The sequence below is a fragment of the Cetorhinus maximus genome, chromosome 12 (genome assembly GCF_964194155.1).
Source record: "Cetorhinus maximus chromosome 12, sCetMax3.hap1.1, whole genome shotgun sequence".
Lineage (NCBI taxonomy): Eukaryota > Metazoa > Chordata > Chondrichthyes > Lamniformes > Cetorhinidae > Cetorhinus > Cetorhinus maximus.
In genome coordinates this window covers 17,264,035-17,285,249 of record NC_135890.1, presented here as the reverse complement: position 1 = coordinate 17,285,249, position 21,215 = coordinate 17,264,035, and the positions used below count along the sequence as shown (strand labels likewise).

The 21,215-nt window shown below is 43.7% G+C and overlaps 1 protein-coding gene across 1 annotated transcript; it reads right to left on the bottom strand.

The window, feature by feature from the left end:
* Positions 1–12,342: 12,342 nt before the first annotated feature.
* LOC144687150 (galactoside alpha-(1,2)-fucosyltransferase 2-like) lies at positions 12,343–13,278 on the bottom strand. The gene has a single exon (XM_078552896.1). The coding sequence runs from the start codon at positions 13,276–13,278 to the stop codon at positions 12,343–12,345; it is 936 nt and encodes a 311-aa protein (XP_078409022.1).
* Positions 13,279–21,215: the final 7,937 nt, after the last annotated feature.

Here is a 21,215-nt window from a genome sequence, read left to right as displayed (position 1 = left end):
TTCAAGTGATGGTATTTGCAGTTCACCCAGGGAGCCCGAGCTGCTGTGGCAGCATACACATTTTGCAAGCGTGTTGTAGACTGGAGCTGTGGACAGTGGTGGTAGAGGCTCCAACGTTCTTTCCATAAGTCCAGGAATCTCTCCTGCTCTTTCTGCCTGCCATTGGTGTGCATTGGAAGGATTTGCAGGTTGATACTCAGCTGGTTTATAGCCATGTGATGGACATACCGTTTTTGGCCATCAAGTTGTGGGGTGGGATTTGAACCCAGAGTTTCTTGCTCAGAAGCAGGGACACTACCCACTGTGCCACAAGACCTCTCTTCTTCAAGTAGAAACCGTCAAACTTTAATTTCCGCCTGAGCAGTAGACAGTATCTCATCTAACAGTGCCCCCACCACCTTCCTTCAGAGTGCATTGGCTGAATTTATTGGCTGGCTTTTCTAGTGGAGGTGCATGGTAGAATGTACACCTGCCGCTGAGAAGTTTCCCAGACCTTGGCTATATTTCCAACCCAGGATAATTTGCATGTTAAAGGTTGGCTCCCAAGCCTGCACTGGGGAGTCCCTTTAGTCTGGCGGGAAGAGACTTACTGCAGAGGGACCAATAGGAGCAATAGGTAACACCAAGCTGCCTGAAAGAAAGAATACCGTTTGGGCTAAATGTTTTCTTCTGCTAATTTTGTCTGCACAGGTATGCCCTGGGATTGCTTGCACAAGCTCAATCCTCTTCTACAAAATTTCCAAACTTCAAATGTTACATGCTAATGCCTAACTAGGCAGCCCCGAGGCTATACTCAGTCAGGGCAATAAACAGGAACTGGGTGAAGCCTGTGTTTCCCTTAGTTTCAACATGATTGGCATGTACCTGCCCCATGCACTTGGTCAAGGTGAGCTTTAAAGAATGTCTTAATGGAGGAGAGGAAGGTGGAGGGGCAGTGGAGTCCCATGGGGAGGCAATTTCAGAGCATGGACCTATAGGCTGAAGAAGACATGGTAATCATTGGTGGAGTGAGAGAGGGAGTGGTATGCCCGAGCGATACACAATAGGCTAAAGTCAGCGGAATGTAGAATTTGCTCTGGACAGGAAGAGGTAATAGAGATAGGAAGGGACAAGGCCATGAAGACATTTAAATACAAGGATGAGAACTTTAACTTTGAGGTTGTTGGGAGATGATGACGTTCTGAAAATGTAGGCTAATTCCTGGAACTGGATAATTTAACGGGTTTGTTACTGACCTCTCACCTCAGTGGTCTGGGTTCAAGTCTAATCCAGACCAATTGGGTGAAAGTTTCTATCTCTTGGCTGCAAGGCTCCTATGTGAAATTAATTGGGCAGCAGCTATCCAGCTCCTAGTAATTATTTGCACTAAAGATGGTTGATGTGGAAATGAAAAAAATGCTGGTAGTGTGGGAGACACTATTTTGAGTTTTAATGTTGGGGTAGAGTAATGATTTACTTTCTGTCTACTTTTGCTACTCCTGATGTTTGAGTGCTTGAAATACCCAAAATAGAATTGGTTGCCTCACATCAATGAGCACCAAAAAACTTCAATGTCTCTTTTTCTCTTTTTATTTGTGGTGATGCCACAACATCAGCAGCAAAGCTTCTTTTAATTGGAACTCTCCGTCAAACCATAGAAGAGAATGGTTACAGCACAGAAGGAGGCCATTCAGTCTGTTGTGTTCATACCAGCTCTCTGCAAGTGCAACCCACCTAGTCACACTGCTCCTTCGCTTCCCATTAGCCCTGCAAATTCTTTCTCTTCAATTGAATCTGCCTCCCCCACTCTCAGGCTGTGCATTCCAGATTCTACCCACTGGTTGCGTAAAAAGGTTTTTCCTCACGTCGCTGTTGCTTCTTTTGCCAATCACCTTAAATCAGCGTCCCCTGGTTCTCGATCCTTCTGCCAAGGGGAACAGTTTCTCCCTATCTACTCTGTCCAGACGCCTCATGATTTTGAGCACCTGTCATATATCATCGTAACCTCTTCTCCAAAGAGAACAGCTCTAACTCCTTCAATCTATCCAAGTAACTGAAGTTCCTCAACCCTGGAACCATTTTCATGAATCTTTTCTGCACCTTCTCTACTGCCTTTACATCCTTCCTCATGTGTGATGTTTAGAATTAGATAATGTACACCAGTTGAAGCCGACCCAGGATTTTATACAGGTTTATCATAACTCCCTTCCTTTTGCACTCCAAGCCCCTTTTATAAAGCCCAGGATCCTGTATGCTTAATTGACTACAAAAAATGTTAATACATAGAACTCTGGCGGTTGAGTTTCTGGATAATGCTTTGGGCTATTCAACATCGCTTACTAGTCTCTTACCTCAGTTCTTTCTGTGTTCCTATCCACCAAAGACAAACATAAGAGGCGTCTGTCCTCTTTGTTGATGTGTATGGTTTCTTGTTTGTCCTTCGAGGTGAAGATGGCCATGTTCATTATCTGGAGTGTTTGGTAGGTTTCTGTTGGATATTTATGTGATTGCTAATGTTGATCGGAGACCGGAATTCTGTTGCAAATAGGATAGGATACCGCAGATGACTGAGTTTTGGATGAGTTGCTGGTTCAGGATTTCTTCTCCTTGTGTTTTCTCTCTGCCTCTGATATGTATTTGCTATTGAAGGAGGAAACACCATATTTATTTGGTTACACCAGGTGCAGGTGCAGCATTCCATGGACTCAAGGCTGAAATCAAAACTCCTAAATGAAGCCTTCAGAATCTCCTTGTAGCACTTCCTTTGAGTGCCATGAAAGCGCAGCCCAGACTCAAGAGCTCCATAGAAGATTTGTTTTGGTCAGTGAATATCAGGCATTCTGGCTATATGACCAGCCCAACTTGGTTGTGACTGTCTCAATGTAGCGAGGATGCTTGTCATGCCAGCTCAGGGGAGCACCTCTCCTGTCTGTTATGCTGTCCTGCCACTTGAGCTTCAAGAGCTTCCGAAGGCAGTTCAAGTGAAAGTGGTTGAGGTTCTTGACGTGATCCTGTTACACGGTCTGAGTCTCGCATGTGCAGAGCAGAGTGGGCAGGACAATTACTCTACAGACTTTCAATTTGATAGGCAGACTTACTCCTCTTCATTCCCAGGCTGATATTCAATGTCTGCTGAAGGCTACACTTGCTTTGGCAATTCTTCCATGTGTCTTGTCATCGATATTGACAGCTCGAGAGAGTGTGCTAACGAGATAAATGATCTTATCCACTGCTGACAGGTTCTGGTCATGGACTGAAACCTTAGGCTTGTGATAGCTCTTTCCTGGAGCAGGCTGGTACGTTACTTCGGTTTTCTTTGTGTTAATCCTGAGGCTGAAGTTGTCACACGTTGCATGTCCAGTCCTGTATTGGCAGCTAGTGCACAGTCATCGGCAAACAGGAAATCACAAAGTACATCCTTGGAGACCTTGGTCTTTGCCTGGACTTGTCTCAGATTGAGCAGCTTCCTATCCATGTGATATCTGATTTCGGTGCCAGGATCACCGTCATGGAAGGCATTGGAGAGCATGGCAGAGGAAAACATGAAGAGGGCTGGTGCTAGCATGTAGCCCTGTTTAACTCCATTAGTGACTGGGAATGGGTCAGAAGACTCACCATCATCCAGGACACACACGAGAACGCCATCATGGAACTGTCAAACCATTGTGATGAATTTCTCCATTGCCTTCCAAAGGACCTCACTGCTGACTGTGTCAAAGGCTTTGGTCAGGTCAACAAACATGGTGTAAAGGTCCATGTTCTGTTCCTGGCATTTCTCCTGGAGCTGTCCAACTGCAAACATTTCAGTGGTCCCCAGATCTTTTCTGAGACCACAATGACTGTCTGGCAGCAGATCCGAAAGGGTGTAAGGGAGTGGTAGCAACTCTCGCATCCGCGCTCACCTCACGCTTTGGAATGTCTCATCCTGTACTGATTCTTACCTTCACCCAGCACTCACTTGTGGTTATCATGCGACAGTGGCCACACCCCAGAAAACCACTTCAACAGGTAGGCCAAACTACGTGAGGGTAGCCATTGGGTCTCCTACCCTCGGCGACTTAGGGATTTGTCTACCTTGGCACTCCAGTATGAGCGTTAATTTGCACAGGACAGTTACTGTTGTCTCTGTCCCTGTTATTATTGCAGCTAATACAGAATCAATAAAAACTGAGAGAGATGAATGCCATAAGGGCTAAAGTGGAAGGAACAAACACAATACTTTTAAAATAGTCTCCAGCAAAATCTCTTCTCAGCGTAGTTTGCATTTTGAACCCGTTCCTGTATAAATACAACTCAGGATAATGTAAGCGTCACAAATTTTGGGATGGCCCTAGGTGTCAAAGGTCATTCCAATCAGTGGGACTTGTATCCCTTACAATCTGGTGTTTATCAATACTGCCCATCCTTAGGTTAATTTGACTCAGAGCTATAACAATGAGATTCCCTTGTATTACAAATTAGATATCCTGAATCTCACATGTGTGTTTCTCCATTCTTCTGACTTTAACATTAACATAGCGTTGAAATGAATCAGACATGAATTGTTAAGATGCTTTATTTTATTGTCAGCAGTCGAAAATACAGAGCAAATTCCACCTTGCCTTTAACTTAATTTCACTCCCAACGTGACTATAAGGCCTGCAATGCTTCAAGGAGAAAGCCCAGCACCATCTACTCAGAGCAGCAAGGGTGGGCAATAGATGCAGCCTTGTCAATGATGCCCATATCCCGAGAACAAATAAGAATTTAAGTCCCTTCTCAAAACTAAGAAAAATAAAGCATGCCGCCATCACTATAAATGGGCTAAACAGCACATTCTTTTAGTCAATCCCTTCAGTGTTTCAGACCTGGGCCTGGTTGACATTTTTCTCAAGGCAGACTAACCTACGTCCTTAACTTAAAACGGAAACAGAAAATTCTGGAAATACTCAGTAGGTCAGGCAGCTTCTCTGGAGAGAAAAACAGAGTTAGGGAACAGGAATTAATGCCACCTTAGTGGCAAGTTTGGAGTTGTCGGGGGGAGGCATTTATTCAGCTGGGAGGGTGGCAGGTGGGGACCCTGTCACTCTCCAGGCTCTGCCCGATTAAATCCAGGGCAGGAAGGCTCATAGGTTGCCTTCCCTCCCAGACGCTAATTTTGCCCTTAAGTAGGCAACTAAGGGCCTCATCCTGTCGCTGCTGGTATTCAACCAATGGCTGGAAGGGGAGTTGCCTTGCAAGAAGCTCAAAAAGCAAACCCTTGTCTGGTTTGCTTGTGGGCTCCTAGGGGAGAGGGAGGAAGCCCTCATTCAAAGGCATTGGGGAGCGGGGGCTTGCTGCTGAAAGCCACCCCCCAGCCCTGGCCTCTGACCCCCCTCCCATGACCCCCTCCCTATCACCCCATCCCACACTCACTCACCTTTGTCCTCAGGTCCCTCATTGATCCTGGGCTTGTGGTGGGTGCATTACCAGCAGATGCCACCACTCCCACTGGCGCTGTCTGCAATGGAGAGTTGCCGGCCTCTGATTAGCCGGCAGCTCTCAGGGTAGTGGGTGGCAGGGAGGGGGGTGGGGATGAGAGATTTCTGCCCCCGGGGTCCTTAATCCCGGGGAATGGTGACCACTTAAGCGCTTGATAAGCACTTAATACAACTGGCCTTCCCCAACAGAGGCGATGTGGAGTTCTCAAAGGCTCTTCAGTTGATGGACGAGACCCTCATCACCTGGATTAAATTCTGCCCAATATTTTAGAACTGGTGTTCTGATATAAGGTCATCAACCTGAAACACTAACTCTCTTTCTCCCTCCACAGGTGCTGTCAGACCTGCTGAGTATTTCTAACAGTTTCTGTTTTTATTTCAGATTTCCAGCATTCACAATACGTTGCCTATGTGCTTACCCGCCTATCTCACTATATTCTACCAAATGACCCACACATTAATTCCCCTGCTCTTTCATCTGGTAACAGGATAAGCGGTTAGGCAGTGACCTTTAACCTTTTTTTACCTGGGGTTGGCTTGTATAGCTGTCAGTTAAACTGACTAGCTAGCCGCTAGTGACTAGAATTCCCATGGAACTACACTATGCTGTTTTTGAAGGTGAATAAAGTCATTCCAGCCCAATGGGTCTGGATGGATTCTCAGTGTCTGATGTGTAGATGGATGGCATCCTACAGGCCTGTTCATCCAGTTGCCTTGAATATACAATTCCCCTCCTCACCCTCTCTCTCACTCACCTCCCACCACCCCATCTCCCCATTGACCAACCTCCCCCACCTCAACCTCTAGTTACAAAGTGAATTTGAACCCTTTATGAATCCACCTTGAAAGTTATATAATTGTAGTAATATGTGAATTAACAGTCAATAAAAGACTGTTAATGGAAGGTCCGTCGAATTCACCTTTCACCGAGCTGATAGTCACATGATACAACAAAAATAGAAATCACAGAATCATAAAAAAGGTTACAGCTCAGTAGGAGGCCATTCAGACTGTCATTTCCAGCCAGCTCTCTGTAAGAGCAATTCACCTAGTCATACCCTTCCACCTTTTCCCTGCAGCCCTACGAATTTTTTGGATGTTGACTAATCATAGCAATTAAATGTCCATAAATCAGTCTACAACGAATGCAGACATGGTCATCTCTGCACTCCTCTGATTCTGGCCTCTTGCTCATCCCTGATTTTCAATGCTCCAAATCATTCAGGGCGATATGGTCATGTAACCCCACCCCCCCTCCTCTATCATCCTAACAAGCCTTGAAAGTATTAATTTTGGCTTTAATGAATGCACATTTAGCAGACAAAACGGTTTAATTGTTGCGTTTAAAATAATGCATGCAGCACTAGTGTGTTGGTGAGGTGAAAGATTTTTTTTCAGTTTGCTGACTGTAAGTTAAAATTTTTCATCACCAGTGAGGTATATTGAAGCAGTGAGAGGTGATGAGGCATTCACTGAATGTGGTACAGTTTCACCTTATCGGTAGAAAGCACATACACAAAAGCTGCATTCATGGTCATATTGGATTGGAATGTGGCAATAAGTGACCTTTCAGTGAAGTGCGGGTACAACAAGGGTTTGGTGCTTTCCAGAGCGTCAGCACTGAGGTTATCCCGACCAAAGCTCACTCTGCACCCGAAACATTGCATTAATTCTCACTCAGCTCGTCAAACATTTGCTGCTTTTCCCTACAGATCCTAATTGGGTAGCTGGAAGTAACTAGTTCCCATCAGAACATTTACTATTCAAGTCAATGTGTTAATGGGACTATTGTCACTCACTAGGTTGTGGGTTTAAGTCCCACTCCAGAGTTCAGCATAGACATCGAGGTTCACACTCCAGTGCAGTACTGAGAGAGCGCTGTTGTTGGTCTTTACTTTCTGGTTCTAGAGACAGATTTCAACCATCAGGCAAAGAGAGTTGGGTCTTTCAATAATGCCTTAGGTAGGCCCAGTCCACTTTTAGAGCCTGACCCTATTAGCTTTAGGTCTGGGTTAGAAACCTACTACAGGCTAACTTAATATCAGGCCAGGCTGTAAGTAAGGGGAGGGTAGTGGTGGTGAAGGGGAGATTCTTGAAAGATACCTAGAAATTAAGGGATCACAGAATCACAGAATTGTTATGGTGTAGAAGGAGGCCATTCGGCCCACTGTGCTTGCACCAGCTCGTCAAAAGAGCATTATGACTCAGTGCCATTCTCCTGCCTTTTCCCCGTAACCCTGCACATTGTTTCTATTCAAATAGTCATCTAATGCCCTTTTGTTTGCCTCAATTGAACCTGCCTCCACCACAGTTCCAGGCAGTGCATTCCAGACCCGAACCACTCACTGTATGAAAAAGTTTTTTCACACATTGCATTTGCTTCTTTTGCAAATCACTTTACATCTGTGCCCGCTTGTACTCCATCCTTTTACGAGCAGGGACAGTTTCTCTCTGTCTACTCTGTCCAGCCCCCTCATGATTTTGAACACCTCTATCAAATCTCCTCTTAGTCTCCTCCTCTCCAAGGAGATCGGTTCCAACTTCTCCAATCTATCTTCATAACTGAAGTTTCTCTTCCCTAGAACTATTCCTGTAAACCTCTTCTGTACTCTGTCCAATGTGTTTACATCCTAAAGTGCAGTGCCCAGAACTGTACACAACACTCCAGCTGAGGTCTAGCTAGTGTCTTATACAAGTTCAGCATAACCCCCTTGGTCTGGTACTCCATGCCATTATTAATAAAGCCTAGGATACTGTATGCTTTATTAACTGCTCTCTCCACCTGCCCTGCCACCTTTGATGACTATACACACAAGTCCTTCTGCTCCTGCACACCCTTTAGAGTTGTACCCCTTATTTTATATTGTCTCCCCATGTTCTTCCTACCAAAATGGATCACCTCACACTTCTCCGTATTGAACTTCATCTGCCAGCTATCTGCCCACTCCACCAACTTGCCTATGTCCTTTTGAAGTTCTACACTGTCCTCCTCAGTTTACAATGCTTCCAAATTTTGTATCATTCACAAACTTTGAAATTTTCTCCTGCACACTAAGATCTGGATCAATAATATATATCAGGAAATTCAAGGGTCCCAATACCAACCCTAGGGAACTCCACTACAATCCTTCCTCCAGCCCGAAAAATATCCATTGACCATTACTCACTGTTTCCTATTACTCAGCCAATTTTGTATCCATGTTGCTACTGTCCCTTTTATTCCATGAGTTTTAACTTTTCTCACAAGTCTGTTGTGTGGCACTGTATGGAATGCCTTTTGGAAGTCCATGTATACCATCAACAGCATTACCCTCATCAACCCTCTCTGTTACCTCTTCAAAAAACTCCAGCAAATTAGTTAAACATAACTATTAATTTCATCCTGAATAATTGTTTCTAGAAGTTTCCCCACCACCAAAGTTAAACTGACTGTAATTGCTGGGTTTATCCTTACAACCTCTTTTGAACAAGGCCATAATGTTTGTAATTCTCTAGTCCTGTGGCACCTCCCGTGTGTCTAGGGAAGACTGAAAGATTATGGCCAGTGCCCCTGCAATTTCCACTCTCACTTCTTTCAATATTTTTGGATGCATCTCATCTGGCTTGTCAATTTTAAGTACCAACAGTTTATCCAATACCACCTCCTTATCAATTTTGAACCCTCCTAGTGACAGTTTCCTCCTCTGTCACCATGGTCTGGGTAGCACCTGCTTCCTTGGTAAAGACAGATGCAAAGTATTCATTTAACACCTCAGCCATGCCCCCTGCTTTGATGTGTAAATCCCCTTTTTGGTCCCTAATAAGCCCTACTCTTCCTTTTACCACTCTTTTACTATTAAGGTGCCTATAGAAGACTTTACGATTCCCCTTTATGTTGGCTGCCAGTCTTTTCTCATAATCCCTCTTTACTTCTCTTATTTGCTGTTTCACCTCCCTTCTGAACCTTCTGTATTCAGCATGGTTCTCAATTGTATAACATTGATGACGCCTCTTAAGCGCACTTTTTCTTCTTTATCTTAATTTTTATCTCATCCAGGGAGCTCTGGGTTTGTTTGCCTTACCTTTCCCTTTTGAGGGAATATACCCTGGCTGTGCCCGAACCATTTATTGTTTTTAAGGATGCTACTCATTTGGATCAGTCATCCTGTCGAGAGGGGGAATTGACCAGAAAGCCGGGAAAAGCCGCATTCACTTTGGCAGCTCCACAGGTTTCTAGGCCAAGTTTTATTTCCCCAGTATCTCCTTCAAGAGTAAAAAGAAGTCTTGCTGGTAAGGCAGGGGAAGTCCATTCCTGTCTTTTGCCCACTGGGCTGACCTTTCTGCTGTCTTGTTAATAAGAGCCAGAGCAAAGTGCAGCCAGTGGGATTTGATGTGTGTGAGTTCGACATGTTAGAGTAGAGTTTGATTCAATGATGTTGGTAGATCAGATTTTTCTTTTGCCAGCATTGTATTTTACAGCAAAATGTCAGACTACCGCTGACAGATGAGTTATTTTAGGTTATAATTTGTCTTATTTCTGAAAGGATCTCAAACAGGGAATTGTTTGCAGTGTTTAAGCTTCCTCAGGCGAACCTTCCTCAGGTCACCGAACAAGGCTGGCTCTTTAAACTTCAACATCATTCTTGGAGCTGTTAATAGTCAGAAGCATTTGGCAGCTTAGCCTTACGAGAGAAACAGAACTTTTATGGAGAAAATTAAACTGAAGTAGAGGCTTTATGGAACTCCCACACTGATGGTCCAGCACTGGCACTTCAGCACTGGCATTCCAAAGCTTGCATTACTGCATTGGCACTCTGCACTTGCAGTCTAACAATGTACCCCAGTACTGATACTACTGCATTAGCCTCCAATGCTGACTCCTCAACAATGGTACTCCAACCCTGTCAAATCCTACATTGGCACTTCAGGCTGGATTTTCACTCAGTCAGGATGAGTCAGGAGCCGTTTAAAATGGCAGCAGCTCCCGATTCAGGGATTCTCAACCCCAATCCTGGGCTTTCTGATTTTCAGGAGTCCTTTTAAAGGGTGCGGGCTGGTTCAGGTTAAAAGCCTGTACCTGGCATTCCCATACTGATGCTCCCACACTGACACTCCCACCCCAACATTTCAGCACAGGCACATGTCATGGACAGTAGGCATGCCATACATCTCCACAATTTTCATGGAGTCTGACCAGGTTTTTAAAGAGTTGTGGTTCATGGCCCCTCAGAGGAGTCATGAACTGTAGTCTGCACGAGGGGACCTTTTGAAAGGTGAGTTCAAAAGGTCCTCCTCATGCTTCCTATACCTAAACATAAAGCCTCCACTTCAGTTCCATTTCCTCCATAAAAGTTCTCTCATATGGTTAAGCTGCCAAACTATGGCACTCCATCCACCTCCCATGGACCCATCATGCCCCCATGCCAAGCTATGGCATTTCCATGCCACTTCCATCTTAAGGGCAATTAGGGATGGGCAATAAATGCTGGCCTAGCCAGCCATGTCCATCCCATGAATGAATATTAAAAAGGTATTGGTTCTATACAGTGTACAGTGGGTCATTGAACCTCATAGTGATAGCAGAATATGTAAAAAAATGCTTTAAAAAATCATTCATTCGTCACTTTCCACTATGTTAAAAAACATCATTTTATTACATGACTATAAAAGTGTCAATCACCTAGATCCTTTAAAGTGTCAATAACAAAAAGGAGCAAGCCCTTGAAACCACTTAATCACGTGTAAATAAATATTGTGAAAATGACAAAGATCAGAGAGCCAGGCCTGTCAATCAAGCAATGTTTTCTCTGGGGCTCAGGTGTTTCAACAAGAGTAATGGATTTCTGGGCTCTCAGCCAAGCATATATAATGAGGCATGACTGACAGCAACCCCCTCTCCCCCCTCCACCCCCCTCACCATGTTGAAATATAATACAACTGGAAAAAGAATCAGGGCCAGCTGAGGAGAATTTGTTTTACTCAGTGAGTTGTTGTGATGTGGAATGCATTGCCTGAAAAGTTGGTGGAAACAAATTCAATAAACACTTTCAAAAAGGAATTGGCTATATAGTTAAAAAGGAAAAAAACAAAGCAAGATTGCAGGGAAACTGCTGGGGATTGGGACCAATTGGATAACTCTTTTAAAGAACTGGCACAGGCACGATGGACTGAATAGCCTCATTCCGTGTGGTACTATTCTGTGATTCTACCTCTAAGCTTTATAGAAAATATGATTATATCAGGATGTCATCAAAGCTGCTGGGAAGGTGGTGGCATAGTGGTTTTATCACTAGACTGGTATTCTCAGAGACCCAGGGTAATACTGTGGGGACCTGGGTTTGAATCTCACCACGGCAGATGGTGAAATTTGAATTCAGTAAAAAAAACACCTGGAATTAAAAGTCTGATGATGACCGTGAAACCATTGTCGATTGTTGGTAAAAACCCATCTGGTTTGTTAATGCCCTTCATGGAAGGGAATCTGCTGTCCTTACCTGGTCTGGCCTACATGTGACTCCAGACCTACAGCAATGCGGTTGACTTTTAAAATGCCCTCTGAACAAGGGCAATTAGGGATGGGCAACAAATGCTGGCCTAGCCAGCGACGCCCACATCCCATGAACGAATATAAAGAAAAATATGTTATGAAATGGCATAGATAAATTATTACTTCAAGGTTAGGTGACAAATAAGAGCAGATGGTCTAAATAGAAATGACTAAAAAGGCAAATTTAAAATACAGTGATCATGATAAATATTTAGAATAAATTGTCATTCAGGGTTTTAAAGCCAAGGGCACCAGAGCTGTTCAGAATCCATTTGGATGCTGCAATGGGATAGGTATGAGCTGCACTGAGCGATCTTTGTTTTTTTGGCTAGTCTGATTTATGGATGTAATCCAAGAGACCATCCAAAATACCATTGCTTAAGTGCCAGGCTTCTTGTTCAGGAGAGGTGAGAGATCAGCAGCAATCCCGATCCATTCTGGCAGGAAGGCTGCCTCGTACTTAAACACTCTTAGGAAAGGTGAGCCAGGCAAAGTGAAGTTTGTGAGGTAGATGACCTCCCCGCCAGCAAGGTAGCTGACCCAGAATCCAAAAGTGCCAATGGTCATTATGGTATGGTTGCAGTGAGCAAGAATGGCAAAGTCTCTATGGGGCTTGGATTCATTGCCATCTCCTAAGAAGTAAACATCCCCCTTGGAGGCATCAATATTTTCCCGACACCAGTCTATTCCATTGCTCGTCACTATGAAGACAACATCCTTGTACTTATTCCTGAAGTAGAACATGGCTTGCTCCAAGTAGTTTCTATCTGCAATGACCCCCTTCCACACCTGTGGCATAACATGCACATAATCTCCTCTTCGAACATGAACACCAACATAAGTAACATTTTGACGTTGTGCTGTTATATTTCTCAACCATAAGTTGACCTCTTTTGTGATGAAATCGTGAAAAGAGAATTCGCGAAGGATTGCTTCTCGAATGTGATGATAAAATGTCCAAGAACATGGGTATCCAAAGAATTTAATGTGGTCTCCTAAGATATTTTTATACTTTTCATCCATCCAGTCAGCAAGGTAATAGTTTTGCCAAGGAATCTTGTCCTTAACCTCTTTGTTAAGGGTGGGAAGAGTAAGCTTGAAGCTCCGAGATAAGCTATCAGCCATTCTTGGAAAAATGTAGGCTTGTTTCCTGTTTAATCTGGCCAAAGCAAATAATGTTGCATATTGTCCCATTAGGTTACCAAACCTCCCATTTGGGGATATAGTCCACATGCTTTTGGAAGACTTGATGGCTTTGAAAGACTCATAGTTTTCATCCCCGAGACATTCTGAAACATTAATGGTGGTCTCCATTTTGGTGTAATTTGCCAAATGTTTGGAAGTATCCTGCCCAAATAATGTTAACTTATAATTTTCTTCATAATAAAGGATATAACCAAATATGCACATGATGGTCAATGAAAGGGTTGAAAAGAGAAGCAATATTAGAAAGCATAGCTGCTTCCCACTGAACAGAACAGTGTAACAACTTGGAAAGTTGGTCATCCTCGCAAACTTATTTTAATTGATCTTCTGCAACTCAGGTGAAACTTTCATCAAAGTTCTGAAAAGATACAAGCAGAGAACTTTTAAAATATAACACAATGTGAGGTCAATTTTGAATCACTATCATTGTTAAGCAATCATTTCAAGAGATGAGCTGTCTATGATTCAGGGGTGCCAGCTACAGACAGCATGTCCGAAATGTGAGAGTCTATTTTCCTACTCACAGTCTAGTAAACAATGTCATTCAGTCATTGAACTGTCCGCAGTGTGAAACATCAGAGTTGTCTCACAATGCGACTGTAGGGTTGGTATGAAGTGGTTTCGCTTTACACCAACGTGAATTTATCTGGGGCAATCCTATGCTTATAGCCCCTTTCCCCCAATGCATACAAAACAGTGACGGGTCAGAACTTGCTCCTTCCTGCTAAGTGGGTTAGGTTAGGTTAAGTTAAAATCAGGATTTAGGTCTCCCACTGGGGTCACTTTCCACTGCAACTGGACCAAGTAGCCAATGTAACTGGACAGCACAAACATCATGGGAACCTGTGCAAAAATAACTGCCCAGGGATTATTATGGGGCAACTGTGGGAAAGGTACCGCAAATTAGAGATTAGTGCCCCCATCATGTTGCTGTAGTTTGTTTAAGTATTGGGGTAATATATGGGCAGATACTGCACACTGTGTTAGATTGAGCAGGACATTGAGCTGTTGGTGCAGCTTACAAGGGGAAACAGTGAAATATTGTGCAAATGTTTACCATGTCAAACAAGAGGCTGGTCACTTAAGTGGACCTGTTTTGATGGTCAGGTAATTTAGGAACGGTTACAGGATGTCCGGCTAAGGAGTGATGCCCCCGATTTCCAGGTTATGGGAGAAAGCTCTCAAAGCCTTGGTACACTGGGCACAGTAATAAATGGCTAAAGGCGTCACCTCCAGCAACATGGCCCACAGGACATGGATATAGTGCAGGGAGAAACTTGCTACCCTCACCAGGAGGGGAAAGTAGTGCGACACATAACACTTTACATCATGAAAAGCAGCAAAGTGCGCAAACACACATGCACACTCTCAATCAGAGCCGCAGCAACATAGGAACAGGAGGAGGCCATGCAGGCCCTCAAACCTGCTCTACTAATCAATTAGATCATGACCAATCTGTAACGCAGCCCCATTTATGCACAGTAGCTCCAAATACCTCAACACCCACTATTGTAGGGTGGCCGAGTTATACTATTAGTAATAGAGTTGAACTGCAGACACTTCTTAAGTGGAAACATTAAGTTTATCTACAATACACTCAGCAGCAACTACACGTATGCTTTCAACTCCAACTCTATCTCTACACTGTCTGCTGAGGTGGCCCACGCTACTCTTCTATTGGTTAATACAGATCATGTGATCTTTCCTAACACATATTATTCTTAAAGGTACATTACACATTAAATAAAACCATACTTACTACATCCCTCCCCCTTTAACTCAGCTATACATATTATATCTACGAGTATATATTTTCAAGACAATGCTGGGTAAGGAATTTACAAGTTCAGTTTTTCAGGTGGTTTCCTGGTACGTGTGGGACATCACAGCTCCACAACTTCAGATTCTTTGTCAGGTACCTGCTTTTCTGGAGTTACCTGAACAACAGGTGCTTCGGTGGGCACTTGCAGTTCTGTATCCTCAACTCTTACAGGAACATCAGACATGTCAGTCCTGGGTGGAGTATCCTCAACAGGAAACACAGAACCGGTCATGGTCACAGGTGGAACTATATCTTGATGATTTGTATTTCTCTTCCTTAAATGGTGCACATGTTTACGGATGATCCAGTCTTCCACCTCCACATGATAAGATAGAGATCCAGTCACCGCACTCATTTCACCCAATAACCACTTTGGTCCTTCCCTGAAGTTTTTCACATACACCGGGTTTCCCACAGTAAATTTCCTCTTGCGACTATGCCAATCATGTTTAGTTTTTTGGCCTCCCTGACTCCTTTCCACCTTCCCCTCTAAATTTCATATTATTAAGCTCAATCTCGTCCTGAGACGGTGTTTCAACAATAACTCTGCAGTGTGACACCTGTTGTTGTGTGAGGGGTAGCCCTGCAATGAAAAAGAAAGTGTGCTTGCTTGGTTGCCAAGGAATCATCAGTTAGCATTTTCATGCCTGTCTTGAATGTTAGAACCGCCCTTTCGGCCAGTCCGTTTGAGGAAGGGTGGCATAGTGCAGTTTTTACATGAGTGATATCATTGAAGCTGATAAACCATTGAAACTCAGCACTCATAAATGCTGTGCCATTATCAGAAATGATTACTTCTGGTAGTCCATGAATGGCAAAGCTCCGATGTTGTTTCTTAACTGTAGCGCCCGATGTTGGTGACTTCACTTCATATACGTCCAGCCATTTTGAATGGGCATCAACAATGAGCAGAAACATTGTTCCCAGGAAAGGTCCAACGAGGCAATTTGTAACCAAACCAGGATCTACCTGGCCACTCACATGGATGTAATGAAGTTGTCACTGGCAACTTTTGCAGTTGCTGACATGGCCCAAATGTTTTACCATACTCTCTATTTCGCCATCCATCCCTAGCCACCATAGATAGCTGTGTGCTATGGTCTTCATTTGGGAAATTCCTGGATGGGCACTGTGTAGCTCAACTAGAAGTGGCTCCCTTCCCTTTGGAGGAACTATAACTCATGCTCCCCACAATAAGATGCCATCCTGACTGGTTATTTCATGCCTTCCGTTGAAGTACGGTTTCATTTCATCAGACACAGGCTCCTGAGACCAACCATGTAGCACTTGTTCTCGTACTTGAGATAGGACTGGGTCCCAACTTGTCCAGTCTCTGAACTGTTGAGCACATACCGACGAGGAATCTAAAAGATTTAACAGTAAAACAAGCTGCTGTGGAACTGGGACATGCTCATCAATTTCTTGTAAAGGCAAACGATTAAGGGCATCAGCGTTTGTGATTTGATTGCCTGGCCTATGTATGAAAGTGTATTTGTATGCTGCCAGAGTTAAGGCCCTATTAGTATTTCTGTATTCCTTCTATGTGCCTTTTTCTTTCTAGCACAGACTTTAATCTTGGCCTTGTTGACTTCACTATTTGCCAGACTTCTCTCAGATGCCAGCTCAACTTGTCTGAGCTCAGTGCCTGAGTCTCCCAAAATTTCATTATCTGTCTGCTTCTTGGAAAATTCTGCCACTTTTGCTTCCAATTCCTCTTTGGCTTCTTTTAGCTGATTCTTCAGCTCTTCCATCTCTTGTTTGTATTTGTTTGCTGCCTCCTGGAAAATTGAACATTGTTGTGTCTTCTCTGCCAACTCATTCTTCAGTTTGTTCAGAGAAGCGCTGAATTATTTCTGTTTCTCTCCATGCTTTTCCAGAGGTACAAACTCTGACTTGAGGGCATCTTGTATTGTGTGAAGGTCTTTCAACGGGTTTTCTTTTCCCTGCGAAGGTTGCTCACCTCGTCTCAAACGCGGTTACCAAACAAGTGGCTCTTTGAATTTCTTCTGCTATTCTTCCAGGTTTTGGCTTAAGACAGGCTGCATTTCTTCAGGTTGTTGTGTCCTTACACACCCCTTTTCCAAAACAGGAATGCTTCCAGCTTCCTTTTGGAATCTCAGTGGCCAATTAAGGTTGATTTCCCTTAGCCAATTTCGCTCTAGAAGGCTTGGTCCTCTGCCTCTCAATACTAACACTGGTAGCTTTGCAATTGGCTTCCATAATGGACAGTTACTCTGCTTATGCCTCTTACTTGAATGTCTTCACCCGTATATGTTCTTAGCTTGGCAGCTGTTTGTTCTAAACTTAATTGATGTTCACCATTATTCAACTATTTGAAGGTATGCTCCCCAATTACTGTAGTGGAAGCTCCTTTGACTACTTCCATTTTAACAAGTTTGCCATTTACTTTCACTACGGCAAATATTGGTTATGTCTTTCCAACTTTCAGATTAAACAATGAGTAAATGTCAGAATTTTTTGTTTCAGGCTCTTCGCGATGTAAAAATCTGCCGAAGGGTCATGAGGACTCGAAATGTCAACTCTTTTCTTCTCCGCCGATGCTGCCAGGCCTGCTGAGTTTTTCCAGGTAATTCTGTTTTTGTCTTCGAGATGTAGATTACATTGGGCTTCTTTTATTTACAAGCCTGCTTGAATCTTTCCTTCCACTGCCTCATTATATGTCCATTTATGTGACAATTATAGCATTCAATTTTTTTAAACTGCCAATCGCTAAAAGACTGATTGTTTCCACCTCTATTAAAATTATTCTTCGATCTCACTGCTAAGTTATTTTTATTTATTCTTCGGCTAGCGTGGTCTGTTTCCCACTTCTCGGCAGAGTCTCGCTTTTTCGCGTTACTTTCACTTGAGGTTTCCCACCTGATGTGTTGGACAGCGCCATTTTGTGCACCCTGTATTGCTTGTGAATCACTTACAGCACTTTCCATGGCCAGCGCTATCTCTAGCGCCTTCTTGAAATCCAGATTCACTTTGGATAATAATCTTTTCTGAATAGTGTCCTCTTTCACACCACACACTAAACAATCTCTGACCATGTCGTTCAGAGTCGTACTGAACTCACAATGTTCCATTAGCTGCTTCAAATTTGCCACGTAGCATGTAATTGTCTCACCCGGGGTTCTATTTCGTGAATTAAACCTGAACCTCTGCATCATGACTGCGGGCTTGGGATGAAAGTGACCCTTCACAAGGTCCACCAATTCATCAAAATTCTTTGAATCTGGGGCACTGGGTGCCATCAAACTTTGAATCAAACCGTAGGTTTTGCTCCCACAAGTACTCAAGAGGGTCACTCACCTCTTCTGTTCCTCTGCAATCTTGTTTGCTTGAAAAAAGAACATGAGGCGTTCTATGCATTGAGACCAATCATTCAAGGCTGGTTCAAAAGGATCAATTCTCCCAAATTGTAGCATTTTGCGATAAGGTAACTTCTTCAATTCTAATGGAGCTTGCTAATTACAATCACTGAGCGAGGTACAGTGCCGACCTCTTTTTAACTTGATTTCTTCTGTCCAATGCTATCCCATCCTCATCACCAGTTTGTTGCAGGGTGGCTGGGTTGTACTCTGGGTTGTACAACTGGGTTTTATTCTGTAATTACTACACCCACCCCAACAAAAATTTAATGATCTCAGTCTTGAAAGCTCCAACTGACCTCTGACACCCGCAGCCTTTTGGTGGACACAATTCCAGATTTCCACAGTACTTTGGGTGAAAGTGCTGCCTGATTTCCCTCCTAAAAAGGTTAGGTCCAGTTTTGATATTATGTTCTCTCATTCTTGATTCCCCCTTTAGATGAAATAGTTACTCTGTACCTACCCTATCGAATCCCATCGTCATTTTAAACACCTCAATCAGATCACCCCTCAATCTTCTACACTCGATAAAATACAAGCCAAATTGATACAACCTGTCTTCAAAATTAACTCGTTTAGCCCTGATGAGATTCTGGTGAATCTGAGTTGCAGCCCCTCTAAGGCCAATATATCCTGCCTGAGGCGCAGTGCCTAGAACTGCATAGTGATCAAGAGCAAGCTTCCAGGGGGAACAAAAGTGCTGCTCCAATTTCTGGCTGTGATCAGCTTCCTTAACACAGACCAGGGTTGAAGCCTAGCTCCTTCGTGCTGCCCTTGGTCTCAGGATGACACTGGGCAGCTTCCTCCTCCGCTGAGCTGCTAAGACAGAGCCCCCTTAAAACGACAATCGAGCCTTGACCTTCATGCCCTATTGGGCATGTTTGCTTCAGATTCCCTTTTGCGCACCAAAAAGAGAACTCAAAGAAAGACTAAAAAAGAAAACCAGAAAAGAACCTTGCCTCAGAGAAAAATCAGCTGCGTTCTCCAGTGAGTTTGTGTGCTGGGGCTGAAACAGATCCTGTTCCCAGAAGAACTGTAAGCACATTGAACACAACTGTGCTCTTATAAATCCTTGCTTTTTTCACATGAACATATTTATTTTGTGAGCAGTGGAGTGCAGTGACCGCAACAGTAGGTGATTGGAATAAATGCAATCATGCACTAATGCTTTATTTAAAGCAACAGCATCTTTGTGATCATCAAGGTGAGAGCGGATGCATAGAAAAGTGAAACTGTAGCTGTTTCTTGCATGCTGGCCCATGGTTGTCCTCATTACTGTAGGTGCTTCAGCCATTGTTACGTAGTTATCAGTGCCGGGAAAAGATTGAGGGGACGTGCATGATGGTGCTGAACCCAAGTTTCCATGATCTTTTCAAGCAGTGAAAGCCTTGGCACCTGCCAATCCCTCTGGGTTCATTTGCAGTGCTGCACTTTTGAATTACACAGAGGCTTCTGGGGATTCTGCTGCCCCTGCGCTCGGTGTAAGTTTGTTATGGCACAGCCGATGGTAAATGCTGAGCTGTTCAAATCCCAAAGGGAAACTTGAAACAACTGCCACAACTTGTTTTGCAATCTGTATAAATTTCGAGATGTGTGCCTTGAATTCAGTAGTAATAAGACCACCAAGTCTTAAAAGTTTTTACAAAACTGGATTAAACATTTATTAACATGAAAAATTATTTTTAAGCACATACATATGTCTACAAATTACTACTATAATAGCTTCTAAATCCCCTACTTAATCTGACTCCCAGTTTGTTAAGACAATACTAAGACACATAGATTTTAAAAGACCCATGCAGGCTGACACACAATACCCTGAACCAGCTAAATTCAAAGTCAGTTTCCTTAATTTCAGTTCATTGTAGATAGCAGCTTGAGACATAGATGCTGAAGGCTTTTTACACTTGTTAGATCCTAAAATGCCTACCCTTACACATAGCCTTCGCTCCTTTATACATATTTTCCCCTTTGAATGCAAATTCCCATTGTTTCACTATGCTTTTGAGCTTTACATTTCTGATAATAAAAATCTCTCATAGTGCTAAGTTTTACCAATAATCTTTAGGAAAAATAAACACACTGGGCAGAATTTTGCCCTTGGTGGGCGTGCGGGCCCCACCGGCTCAGCGGTGGGTGGACAGCCGACACCCGCCACCAAAACGGGGCCCGCCGCCATTTTGAGTGGGCGGGCCAATTAAGGCCCACCCAGCGGCATCCCCGACAGGAAGCGCTATGTGCTTCCTGTACGGAGTGCGGTGGAGGGAATCCCCAGCTGTCAAAGTGCGCTCTTTCGCGCATGCGCGTGAAAGAGCTCACTGCTCCCTGAGACTAAGTGCTGTCTCAGGGAGATTAGTGACAGTGCACAAAAGTTAAATAATAGAAAAATAAAAATATTATTAACATGTCTCCCTCATGTGACAATGTCACACGAGATGGGACATGTTAATAAAAACGACATAAACTTTATTATACTTTTTAAAAATGGACATGAAACCTCATCCTGCCAGTGGGTGAGGTTTCATGTATTATCAGGACTCCGCTGGGGCTCCTGGCCTGCCCGCCAGCCTTAATGTTGGATGGGCAGGTCTTTAATGATCTTAATTAGCCTGTCAATGGCTTTAATTGGCCATCGACAGGTCGGCGGGCGGACAGCTGATTTCGCTGTCCGCCCGCCTTCCTACAAATTTAAAGGGACCGGGATGACATCAGGGGTTCCTCCCAACGTCATTCCGCGTCATTTTCCCATCGGCGAGCGGGCCCCGCCCCCAAATCACCGATGGGATAATTCTGGCCACTGTTTCTGAACTCCACTTGGCTAGGTGTAATATTTCATTCCCTCTTTT